Source organism: Schistocerca nitens, chromosome 4 (assembly GCF_023898315.1).
Source record: "Schistocerca nitens isolate TAMUIC-IGC-003100 chromosome 4, iqSchNite1.1, whole genome shotgun sequence".
In the NCBI taxonomy this organism is placed as follows: Eukaryota; Metazoa; Arthropoda; class Insecta; order Orthoptera; family Acrididae; genus Schistocerca; species Schistocerca nitens.
Window position 1 is genome coordinate 262,774,613 of NC_064617.1, and position 14,027 is coordinate 262,788,639.

The following is a 14,027-nucleotide window of genomic DNA, read 5'->3' on the forward strand; positions in this document are numbered from 1 at the left end:
ATTTCTCATGGTGTCTTGCACCAGTGAACTTTGTATCTGTATTACACTGAAAATAGTACACATTAGTATAAATGTTGTCAGTATGTGCTTTCCATCTTGTTTGGAGACAACATTGTTCCATTTGCTTACAGTCCTTTCTGTTGACAACAGTTCTGTCCACATTGGTCTATGTCTTCAAGCTTGCATTGAGCACTGCTCTGTTTTGTCTTGGGTTTTCTTTTTCTGGTAATGTTGATTGAACACTGACACTGATACACAGCAGCAGGGCTAGAGTTAGTGCTGAAGAGTAAGTCTCATTGTTGGTTTGCTGAATACAATGGAAGAGCTGCACAAAAATGCTATGCTGAACTGTACCTGCAGAGACAGCAAACCTCATAACAGTACTTTAGCACTTGTGCATAGGTGCCTACAAGAAACCAGATCCTTCCATTATAAATAATTGCATATTGCAGTCATTTTGATTGATACCAAGTTATTTTCACAGAAACAAGGTTATTGTGGTAACAAACCAAATAAATCATAATTACACTATTACTGTGTTACAAGTCACCAGAGACAGTGGGTCTCTTATACCAAAATACTCAGGACTTTGTCAGTTCAAAAATGTATTTTACTGGAGCTAAAGTATTTATGTTAGTATGAGGCTGCTGTAGATTTAATTATACATGAGAGGTTTTAATTATACATGGTGTCCCAGGAGGAATGGTCAGTATTCAGGGATATGACACAAATGACCATTCAAAGCAAAAAATTCTAGTAAACATCAGCTCTAAAATGCAAAAAATAATAGCTATGAGCAGTTTATCATCTTTGCTACTGTGAAACAAATCTCTTCTACTGCAAGCTCTTTCCTTTCCATATTTTGGGACAAGACAGTATGACCAAAACAAGAAAATATTGACTAGTAACCATGGGATTTAAAGTGCATACTTTAATAGCAACGAGCAGTTGTTCAGTAGAAGATATGTGTGTCACAGTAGTGAAGTTGAAGGACTGCTCATAGCTCTTAAGGTATGCTCTTTAAAGATTAGATTAGACAATCTTTTCTTGTTTTGGCCCATACTACCTCCAGGAACACCCTGCATAAGAACAGGTGATGGTTAGAGACAAGTAATGGATAGGAAACTGCAAAGATTCAGCCCATGGAGTTAATGGGAATGATAATTCTCTTGTGAAGAGTGTCCCTACTTTTGCAGTTCAGAAGCTCAGGCACTAGGCAGGACAAGTTAGTAAAGAATCCACATGACTTGGGTCATGAAGCTGCTACTGAAGTCAACCACATTATGTATTTGTTGCAGTAAAGTTGGTATCAATAAAATATGACTGCCTTCACAGTCACAGGCAAGTGCCTTGGAGCCACTGGAGACTGTAGGTCCCCCATGCTAAAATACTCAGAAGGTATCCCTGAACAATCTGTGAAAGATTGTCAGCAGCATTCTGGTTCACCCTGAGATTACTGCTGTATGGTATCTTAAGATTTTTGAAGCAGGAAACAAGACATGATTTCTTGTATACTTAGCTTGAAAATATTGATGTTGCCAATGACTTTTGACTGAGATGATTATTCGTCATGTTTCACAGTGAAAGTCCTGGACTTTGATTTTGTTGATTGTATCCGTGTGTCACAAAAATACTGCTCTTGGAGGACTGGTAAGGATAAAGAGGGGGTTTTGCTATTTTCAGTGAACAAAGAGATATAGCCAAAATTAGTCAAAAGAATATGAATCATTTGTTCCAATGTTAGAAGAAGTCCATCTCCTGGCGGTTGTACGGAAATCCACAATATGTGTGGCCTTAACCCAAAAGAAATGAGACTGCTACTAAAGAAATATTTGTTGTGGTGTTAGTGCAAATCTGTTTTTTAACAGTTGCTAGTTAGTAAAAGAGTGAAAATTTGTAGGTTTGGCAAATGATAGGGTTCATGTCATATCCACATTATTTAGAACATGCTCACCCAACTATTCCTAACTGTTGTACATTGATGTTTTACACCAGATCTTAAAGACACAATTACTCTCTTCCAGGTGCTACTCAACATGGTGGAATTTGGAATGGATCCACAGCAAGCCTTGGATTACCCAAGATTTTTTGTGGATGTCAGTACAAGGTTTGTTATCACAGCTGCTTGATATTCTTAGAAACTGACTAATTCTACTCAACCAATTTTTGAATTAAAACTTTATGTAGTTCATATTTATTATCTTTTTCATTCATTTTTATCTCTGTTTCATATAAAACTGACTCTGAGGTAATTGCTTACTTCATAGATACTCTTTCTGTCTAATAAGAGTAATGTCTCAGAAAATGAACTGGTGAGGTTACAAATGTGTGATTTTCTTAGCTGATGATTTTGACAATAAGATGGTTTTGTGGACAACACATATATCCAGAGAAAACTTTCAGTAGTTCAGATTAAGAACAAGACAAGTTGGAAACTAAAGGAGCATACAGGACACATAACAACTGAGGCATCTAATTATACCAGCAAGACCTCAGGACAAGACAGTAAGAATATAAACTATAATTCTGAGGATTCACATTTGGAAGTTGTATGGAGAAATTGGTTGATAACTGAACATCTAAGTAATTCTGTCAAAAGTACGTCACTGACTAAGTTCTTCAAAATACCACTGTACTAAGAATGGAATGAGCAGAGACAAAATATAAATAAATGACAAAGAATAGTGACTTTAAATAACAATGACTCTTATGGAAAATAATGAAAGATTCTATTAAAAAAATAAAGCCAAGATACTAAAAGAAAGAAGATCGTTAAAATCATGTAGGATATTTTCGTCAATTAATGTAACAAAGGACATTATAAATACTACGTATTCTAGTGGTTTTACTGACAAATTATTTTAAATGTCTCAGAAACATTTCTTGCAAACATAAGGAAATACAGACATTTCTTTGTGTAATTCCTTTGTATAATTCACAAACAACTAATGGGTTGTATAATAGCATCAGAGTACAAGTGTTGGAGGATGTGGGGCAACTGAAAAAGTATTTGATCAAAGTCTCAGGCGATGATGTTAGGTGGAACAGTTAACAGCCTGGCTATATACAGTGATACAGCAATATTTTACTGTCAAAATGAGCATAAGTGAGATGCTGCTAGAGAATCTTCACTAATGTAAATTGGTGCAAGTAACTCACCATTATTCTCATGTAGGATGTTGTGATGCAGCCTACATGAAGAATGATGCTGGTCATTTGTGGTGTTGAAGAAATTGCCACAACCCCTACACAGTATTGAAAAAAACATCTAAACTTGAAATTTTGATATGATTTGGCAGTTGCATTGACAAAGCTAGCGTATCTACAATGAACACCTTTAGTGAATAAGTAGAGTGCCTACAGAAAATGACTCCATACAACACTTCATAGTGACACAAGTAATGTAGATAATTTTGTTGCATGACTAGCCCCCTTGAAAGCCTACAGTACAAGTTGCTCTCAATTATAATTGCAGTAAAGGTGGATAGCTAGGAATTTGGATGAATCTCCGTAACTGTTGGTTTCACCAATACAACCTCTAGGTCTGTATGGCTTGTGTGGAATTGAATAAAATTGATCTTACTGATGTTGGTCAAAAGAGCATTAACCGTGAACCAGGTGAGGGCTTTGGCTAGGATATAATCACTGCCTGTGGCTAGCAAATTTTCTGCCACAATTTTAGTATTATCAGCAAACATGCTGAATTTACATTCCTGGTTACATACTGCAAATTGTTAACATTGGACTTGGAACAGAACCCTGAGGGACTCCATCTTATACAGCTGCTCCCCATTTGAAGCCCACACTTTCCAGCACTTCTTTTTGTCTTCTGTTGATGAGGCAGAATGTAAGTAGGTTATTTATTGGATGTCTGATGCCAAAGTGAAAGATCTTCTCTAATAGCAATCTGTGACTGACACAGTCAAAGACTTTTGACAAATTGCAAAAGATCTTATACAGCTGCTCCTAGTTTGAAGTCCACACTTTCCAGCACTTCTTTTTGACTTCTGCTGATGAGGTAGAATATAAGTAGTTTATGTATTGGATGCCAATTGCCATAGTGAAAGATCTTCTCTAATAGTAATCTGTGACTGACACAATCAAAGACTTTTGACAAATTGCAAAAGATACCTACTATTAAGCTGTTGTTGTTGTTGTCTATGATATCATGTACAAATGTAAAGATACCTTGTTCAATTTATACAGTCTTTTGAAAGTCAAACTACCTTTTATTCGCAATGCCAAACTGGTCAACATGTTTCACAACCTGATTATGTGACAGTTTTTCAAATATTTTGGAAAATATGATTATTAATGAGATTGTTTTATCATTGTTTGCACTTGTAGCATCCCTCTTTATTTGAAGTGTTCCATGAGAGTGTATTTGTGAAACATTCCCTGGTACATTTCTGAATTAGAGGTAGTGCTGGATTTATGCATTAGACACATAGGCCTGGATCTAGACCTCCATCAGCTCTCGTATTTTCAATAGACATAGGGGAAAAGTGGAAACAAGGAAGGCAACCCAGTGGCCAGCACAACTGTCACTAGCTTAGTGTTTAGGTCATTGGTGAGTTCTGTTGGAGGGCATCTTTTAACATTGCTGTCACAATGACTGTAAAGTTGTATCTATCATCAGTTCATGTAGGAGTTAATACTGCTTTTGTTACCAGTTGTCATCCCTGTGCATTTTAGTTAACATTCTTTTTCTTTGAAAAAAATCACTCTACCTGAAAAAATGAGTAGTGTGAAAAAGCTATGCAGTGCACTAAATAGGAAATTAACTATTGAACAAAAGATTGGAATATGCCATTCAAGTAAAAGACTTGGGAAATATATTTTCTAAATGTGAAAATGCAAATTTCAAATTTGAACTACCTGATCAGTAGTAGCAACATTAAAAGTCAATGTGTATTTTTAACACTATGTAATGAAAGCACTGATGGTGATGAATGTGTGATGACAGTGGTGGTAGAGTTAGGAATGGAAGCAACATTGCTTGTGATGGTAACGTGGAGCTTCAAACATTTGGAAATAAGGAAATTGAGGAGGACAGAGATGATGACAAGAAAAGTTGCAAATAGTGTCTTAAAAATAAAAACAAATGAGCAATTGGTGGGAGTGTGGGGCAAAGTACCAAGAAGTCTCTGGCCTAGAGTGCCACCACCATCTTTTCATCAAGCCCTTATTAAATGTTAATGAAGCAGTGGTTCTCTTTGCAGATAATGACATACTGTCTTAAAGATTAAGTGATTATGTTTTTATTTTTTATACTTGTTGTGATACAATCACATCAGAATTACACAATACTATAACTGGTTTTGACCAGAAATGCAGGTAACAGTTTTGACCACAAGCTAATTATACATTCCAAGATTACTTTAGACATATTACTAAGAATACTTATTGCACAAAAGTGAAGATTATCTCACTCTTTGAGTGATTTTACAAATTTTAACTAAGTATTCTGTAAAATTTGTAAATGCTCAGGTGTGCTGACCATTCGTACATCATTGTGACACTTGGTCACATCATACACAGCATGACCTTAGTCTACATGCCTCTGGTAAGAAGTTAAATGGCTCTGAGCACTATGGGACTCAACTGCTGAGGTCATAAGTCCCCTAGAACTTAGAACTACTTAAACCTAACTAACCTAAGGACAACACACACATCCATGCCCGAGGCAGGATTCAAACCTGCGACCGTAGCGGTCGCGCGGTTCCAGACTGTAGTGCCAGAACCGCTCGGCCACCAGCGGCCGGCGGTAAGAAGTTACCTGCATGGCTAAATGTAAGTAATATCCAGTATGACCAGCTACTAATCAAGAAAAATGCTGCAACTTGACAAGGCAATGATCTGGAAGAACACTAATTTAGTTCAGAAGAAGCCTTAGAAATAAGACACGAACTTATATATTCACACAAGAATATAAAAAAGCAAATGGAACATCAACAAAGGATTTGACAATCACAGAGACTGAAGTGATACCTCCAGGTGAATAGAGAGAATTTAGGCTAATATCAGACTACTGCAGAACCAGAAAAAAGGAAAGTGGGAGTGGCTTCCCTCCTTTAGTGCTTAAATTAAGGATCATTTGACAGCAGATCTCCGTCTCCATGACTTTCTGCCTTCTTCTTTATTGCCGTGTAAGAGTTACCATTGACATCCTTTATATACTGAATTATGTACTTCAGTCGTGGTCTTCCTCTTTTCCTTTTTCCATTAAAATATGTCTCTATTATTATTTTTAGCTCCTTGTATCACAAGATATGACAAATAATCTGCATTTTTTTGTGCAGTAGCACCCCCCTCCCAATCTCTTGAGGATTTCACTTGTTATCTTATCAGTCCATTTGATTTTTGGGCTGTTCCCATAAAAACATCTCAGAAGAATTCAATCTTTTCTTTTTTAAGTCTCCAGAGCCACATTCCAAGTACACACCTTCAGAAACCTTATCCTGATTTGCAACTGTTATTTTTTCAGATTAATATTTTTTCTATTGAAGGCTCTCTTTTCTTGATCAGTTCCAGTTTTTATTTCTTCTTTGTTTCTTCCATATCATGATCTTGCTTCTTCAGTAAGTAAATGAGCCTTTCTGTTACTGCAAGTTGTCACATGCATGCTCTCAGGCACTGGCTTGCCTTCTTTTTTCACAAGAAACCTTCTTTTTTTACAAGTCAGCACCATTGTTTTAGGCTAATTTATATTCCTGTTCCATTTTTTTCTTATAATTTTATCCAATTTATTCAATATAGTTTCAAGGCCTTCTTCAGTTTCTGTTAAAATAGCAGCATCATTAGCACATCTCTGTGTATCTTCTGTCTTGCAACATACCATAAAATGGGGTAATACAGATCATTTTTAGTCATTTTTACTGACATTTCCCATGCCATTAAAACCATATTTATGTAATGCTATGTAATTTTATATTTAAAATGTGTGAGTCTTTCTCATTCATTTGATGACAGAAAATTGAAACAAGTGAATATATTATGAGTATAGGAAAGAAATCACTGACAGTGGTACACCATGGGGTGGGGTAATTCCAATCAGGAGTTTATTTTGCTTGATTATAAATGTTACTCTTTTCCATAGTTACAATGATCAAAATTTTACAATTTTTAAAAAGTACAAACACTACTGTAGTTATAAAGTAAAAAATAGGCCTGCATATATAAATACATGAACAAGAAAAATCAAAACTTTCAACACACAATTCGACACTCAGATTTAAATACTTGTTTCATTACAAGCAGTCCTATTCCACAGTACTAACATCAATATCAGAGAAAATAAACTTTCCTTGTTTGCAAGACATCGGCTACATCTCTGTAATTTTTCTTCTCCTATGTCCATTGTATCTGCAACATCTGGGAATACAAAAAAGGTTGAGGCTCCAGTGTCTCTTTATTTGGGTCACCAACTTGGGCTTTCTGGAGAAGTTCTTCAAAGGATGCAGTCCAGGAAGGTTTACGACTATTAACATCATTCTCATTTCGTGGAATCTGACACTACATTTCTTCAGGACAGAAAGGCACAATACCAATTTTTTTAACTGCCACATCAAGAGACTGGCAAAGGTTGGTTACATTTAGAGGCAGGAGGACAAATCTAATGTAATGTCATATTCCTCATAAATCTTGAGGACACTTATTGTGAGATGGCTGGATAAGGTATCACCAATCATAATATTGGTCTCTGCAATCTGTTGGCATAGGGTAACAAAATTTTTGTGAACCATGGTTCAAACATATTAAGATCAAACCAACCATTCATATTCCTGTTGTAACCAGCCCCATTGACACCTCCCCCAGCTTAAGTATCATACAGGTGCTTACTTTTGTAAACAGTAAATGGGGGTAACAATGTTGCATCTGCAGCTGCTGCCATTGTGCACTGACACTAGTTTTAGATGTACTGTGTCTAAAATTCTCCTAGGATATTTCACGCCTCTTTTGTCAAGCACCTTCACCTCTCCTGGGTCTTCAGAAAAATTTGTTTCATCATAGTTAATTATACTAGTGTCAGGAACTTCATTCAATGTTTCCCTAAGATTATCGTAATATTCTATTACGATCTCCCTTGAAATAGCTGCTCTAACTCTTTTTATGTTCTCTTTGATTTTCAATCTCAGTTCAGAGTTTCTTTTCAGAAATGCATGAACCCACTCTAATCCCAGCCAATTGTCTTTAAACCTCTTTTCCATTTCCCCTGCATGGTTAAGGTAACACTGTACAATGTTACATATGTCTGTGTTTCTCAGTGGAAAGTGTCACTTTGCACATATCAGCAAATCCTCAACAACTGTTTTCTCCTCTTCCCTGTTTAAAGCTATTGGTGCACCTACCTTGTGTCTATACTTATTCCGTAACTTATCATTAAAGTTTGTGTACAGTACAGCAAACTCTTCTGATGCTCTCCTGATGCTCATTTTCCCCTGATGAACAGCCGGTAACACATTTTCCAGGTAAATGGAGTTGTATTTGCACCTTCCGCCGGATCCAGGGTTCTTGATATATGTTCTCTCCATCGTTGTTATTACCCTACAATAAAACAACTTTCCATATAAAGCACTATAACTTTACAATAGTATTACATACAGATTTATGTAAATGTTCATATAATATCCAACTATCTAATCAACGATATTAACTTGCTCTATTTGTACAACCTGTGAAGCTCTTCAACTCAAGTTTTCACTATTAACATTTTTTACATGTAATAGACTGTTTCTCATAACATTTACTGACTGATTGTAGGTGAAAAATAAACAAATTCTTGGCATTCAGCCAAGCAAACAATAATGTTACCTTTGTTAATACATTGCACACCAGCTCCATTATTGCTGCAGTTTCATGGATGAGCTCAACTTTTAAACTACAGGCCAAATAAACACTATTGTCCTGCTATAACAATACTGCCCCATTCTGTAGTATTACCTACTTCCAATTTCAAACTGTTCTCTGAATTTTTTAAGTGCTTGCTCTATGGGTAGATTAAAAATGATTCATGACAGTGTACAACCTTGCCAGACCTGTTTGTGAGTCTATGCTTCCTCTTGCGTTGAATGCCCACCAATAACAGCTGTGGCATTTTTGTAAAGGTTCCATATCGGTAATCAGTTTCTACAGTGAATTCCTATTTTTTCAGTACCTCAACCATTTTTCCTATTTTACAATATCAAGTGTTTTCTGTACATTAAAGAATCTAAGTATCTTGTTAAATTCCTTTCCATTTATTTCAGTATAATTAAGTTTAAAGCTAATGATCCTTCTCTGATTCCTCAATTTTTTGAAGCCAAATTTATCTTCTGAGAGTGGAGTTTCAACTTTTTGTTGCATTCCATTGATGTTGGTATCAGTTATTATTTTCAATGCATGAAGAACTAGGCTAAGCAATCAGTAATTTTCACTTTTTAAGACATTTGTCTTTTTAGGCGTCTGTAGACTTCAGAGTGGGGTCTGTATTTCAGTTTTTAACATACCACCAGTATACATAATGCATGGAAGTAAGAATTCATAAAGTCTCTCTCCTCATTCTCACATCAGGTGTGTATCATGTAGCTTGAACTCAAGAGACCTGCCTCCCCTCCCAGCCTTCTGTACATGATCATTCTTTTCTCCCTCTCAAAAAAACTAACATTCCTGAAAGCTAAGAACTGATTTTTTCTATTTTTATTGTGTCTATTGGTAACACTGAACTTTTCCCTACTGAATATAGGTATTGGCCAGCCATACTATCTCCTTGAAATTTTGTAGTTTAATTAGTTCAATTCTCCTTTTGATAGAATTATATGATTATCACAATTACAGGACTGAAGTCTCCCATTAACAGCAGGATAAGTAATACTGATGATTTGAACAGGTTTGATCTCTTACCGCATACGGGTAACCATTATTCTTTGATTATTATGAGTGTAGTTATGTACATACTGATCTAGCAGCAGCAAACAAACAGTAGTTATTTGGTATAGAGAAGACATCAGCAGCCTTGTCAAAGTTCTGTCATTTCTACCAGCTGTATTATATTTAGTTTATATTGTGTAGGTGCAAGTAGTATTTAGTAATTTAGTGACGGATGACTGTTGAGATGAGGTACAGAATCAGTTTCTGACAGCTATTCCTCTCTGTTAATGTATACTATGACTTTTTCCAAATTCCTGGAAGTTTCCCTTCATTTTGGGATCCATGGAACACAACAAATGAGTGTGTTACATTAAAATGATATTTTACAGTGAATTTTAAAATATTGTGAAAAGGAATCATTAGCAGGAATATATACTGGTATGAAAAACGTGAATATTAACCATTGCTAAATTTCCAGTAGAGTAAGTAACCACCACACAAAATAACTTATTTTTGTTTTCCTCTGTGCAGCCAGCCCTGGACAGTGTCACTGGAATCTGGAATACAAAGCGAGGTCTCTCAGCAATTGGTCCAGAAAGGGCACAAAATAACTTGGCCAGTAACAGGCTTTGATCGAGGAACATTTGGGCGTGGTCATGTAATAACCCGTGGTGCTTGGTTTGCTGGCACAAGTACAGATGTGTACACAGGTGCTGATGTATGGTGGGCTGCTGCCGATCCACGTTGTGATGCCTACCCACAAACATATTGATCTCATATGCGTGTACGAGCACACTCACACAAAAAGTGTTAAATGACATGGTAGTGCTGTAAATGCCATGCAGGATGAAACAACAAACAATTTATTATTGATACTGATGAAGGAACTAATTCAGTTTACTGCACAACAACAAAGAAAAACGAAGACATTTCCTTTTAAAATTATATCTGTGAGACATTTGAATTTCTTCCTTTCCTTTGCAATGTAACGTTTTACTATCTTCTTTCAATTTTATTTTGTAAACAGCAAAAAACTCAGAAAAATTTTGTTGCCCATGTTTTATAAACAGTTTGTCTAAGGCAATGAGGAAATGTATGGAAGACTAAAACAACAATATGATCTATGTGAAGACTGAATATGGTTCATTTAGTTATTCAGTCAGAAACAGCTGCAGAATGCACTATATACAGTTTTATAGTTCATCTTCACATATCTGGAGTAAACATGGTTTTCCTAGAAATAGTTATTGTATTTGTAATATGCAGCTGATAATGAAACAACTCTGTGTGTAAGGTATTCAGATTTTTCATGTGCATTGGTAATGTAATAAAAACAAAACACAGCCACTTTTAGGCTGATGTTCTTAAACAGACAAATGCTTCTCCATCGTGAAATTAGGACTCTAGAATGCAATAGAGGTTGCATTATAGCATGATGAAGGCATTTCTCTGTAAATGTATAAGAAAACAATAAAACGTTAGCATTTCAAGTATAGAAGTTTCACAAGTTTGAATGCACAAATTGTGTTAGTCAACTGTGATGCATTACTACAATAACCTCTCTTTGGGTGTTTTAACATTGGCAGCATTGATGGAGCAAATATGAGTTAAAATAAAGTAATGTGAGGATCTTGATAAACATTTCACACTAAGGCAGTAAACTGATTGATAATAGTTCAGTGTTTATGCTGAAGTTTATTAATGTCTCTACAGAAATGAAGTACTACAGACAACATTGTTCTCAGTATGAATTTTAATTACACTTGTGAGAACTAATAGTGGTGCTTTAATACAAGGTACACAACATAAATGTAATACTGTTTGTAATAAGTTAAGACAATAATGGAATTTTGATGTTGTGTCAGTCACTTGTCAGACTGTGGTGGCTAAGAAAGTTGACACTGTACATTGTTTCAGTTTTCTGTAAGATTACTTAAAGTAAAACTAATAGAAAAATATTGTCAGTCACTCATATTACACCTACCAATTGAGAAAAGTTACAGCTCTATGTTAAAGTAATAAAACCAGAATGCTTATGTGCAGCTGTATGCTTGGATTTGACTAAGATTGGAGAAATAGAAAACCTGAAAAGTATCAGAGCAAGTAAAACACAATGATGAACACAGGATCAGTAGTAACGAGATCTGTACAAGAAAACGGAACAAATAAATGTAATTACGAGAAAACAAAGAATGTAGTTTTACAGCCGTGTGGTTTGGATGAATGAAAACAGGATATGTAAGAGGTTTTTTGAACATATTAACTACAGTAAAATCTCCCTGGTGAAAGTGGCCCCAGGAAATCAGAAGTTATCCTAAAGAGATGACGACTGAAAAACATGAATTTCTGAACAAAGATACATTCTGAAAGTAGCTTTTAGATTTCCATCACCAGAGAAAACCAAAAACGAAAAGTGGAACAAAGTAGTCAGAAGTTAAATCAGAAGCAGTTACTCACATGATCCATAGAAGTCACAAAACAAATGAAAAATGTAGAATGCTGAACAAGCTGGAAACAATTGAAATTTGAGGCTAAGTACAAGATATTCTGTTTCACAGACACTGCTGTTTAATTTAAAACAAAAAGTTATATGCACTATAGGTAGCAGATACATTTTAATGTATTTAATTTGCATTTCTGCATTTCATGAGCAATAATAAACAGATATATTAACATCTGCTTGTAATAGGGTGTATGATAAGAAAACTTGATAAGTAAACATTAAATACTAAATTTCAAAATTATATTTTCTTTCTTCTGGTATTTTAACTGCAATATACTATAGTATCAAACAATGGAAACTCAAGATATGAATATAAACAATGTAGGCAAAGACATATTGCTATTTACTGTAAAGATAACACACTAAGTTGCAGACAGGCACAATTAAAAGACACTTACACATAAGCTTTCAGCCACAGTCTTCATTGGAAAAAGAGAAATGCACACAATTAATTTATACAAGCAAGCACACCTCATGCACACACATCCACCAGCTTGAGACAGAATGTGTGTTATCTTTATGGTAAACAGCAATCTGTCTTTTCCTATATTATTGTATACTATAGCATTTTCTGCATAAAAATAGTCTGTTAATATACACTCCTGGAAACTGAAATAAGAACACCGTGAATTCATTGTCCCAGGAAGGGGAAACTTTATTGACACATTCCTGGGGTCAGATACATCACATGATCACACTGACAGAACCACAGGCACATAGACACAGGCAACAGAGCATGCACAATGTCAGCACTAGTACAGTGTATATCCACCTTTCGCAGCAATGCAGGCTGCTATTCTCCCATGGAGACGATCGTAGAGATGCTGGATGTACTTCTGTGGAACGGCTGGCCATGCCATTTCCACCTGGCGCCTCAGTTGGACCAGCGTTCGTGCTGGACGTGCAGACCACGTGAGACGATGCTTCATCCAGTCCCAAACATGCTCAATGGGGGACAGATCCGGAGATCTTGCTGGCCAGGGTAGTTGACTTACACCTTCTAGAGCACGTTGGGTGGCACGGGATACATGCGGACGTCCATTGTCCTGTTGGAACAGCAAGTTCCCTTGCCGGTCTAGGAATGGTAGAACGATGGGTTCGATGACGGTTTGGATGTACCGTGCACTATTCAGTGTCCCCTCGACGATCACCAGTGGTGTACGGCCAGTGTAGGAGATCGCTCCCCACACCATGATGCCGGGTGTTGGCCCTGTGTGCCTCGGTCGTATGCAGTCCTGATTGTGGCGCTCACCTGCACGGCGCCAAAAACGCATACGACCATCATTGGCACCAAGGCAGAAGCGACTCTCATCGCTGAAGACGACACATCTCCATTCGTCCCTCCATTCACGCCTGTCGCGACACCACTGGAGGCGGGCTGCACGATGTTGGGGCGTGAGCGGAAGACGGCCTAACGGTGTGCGGGACCGTAGCCCAGCTTCATGGAGATGGTTGCGAATGGTCCTCGCCGATACCCCAGGAGCAACAGTGTCCCTAATTTGCTGGGAAGTGGCAGTGCGGTCCCCTACGGCACTGCGTAGGATCCTACGGTCTTGGCGTGCATCCGTGCGTCGCTGCAGTCCGGTCCCAGGTCGACAGGCACGAGCACCTTCCGCCGACCACTGGCAACAACATCGATGTACTGTGGAGACCTCACGCCCCACGTGTTGAGCAA

At 36.9% G+C, this 14,027-nt stretch overlaps 1 protein-coding gene across 3 annotated transcripts in view; it reads left to right on the forward strand.

Annotated features, from left to right (window-relative positions):
* Positions 1–11,196, forward strand: part of LOC126251819 (glutathione hydrolase-like YwrD proenzyme) — a 143,741-nt gene extending 132,545 nt beyond the window's left edge. For all 3 annotated transcript variants that reach the window (XM_049952476.1, XM_049952477.1, XM_049952478.1), the window contains exons 10-11: positions 2,025–2,107; positions 10,381–11,196. In XM_049952476.1, coding sequence (XP_049808433.1) covers positions 2,025–2,107; positions 10,381–10,621 — 324 coding nt within the window. In that variant the 3' untranslated portion in view covers positions 10,622–11,196. The remainder of the gene's footprint in view (positions 1–2,024; positions 2,108–10,380) is intronic.
* Positions 11,197–14,027: the final 2,831 nt, after the last annotated feature.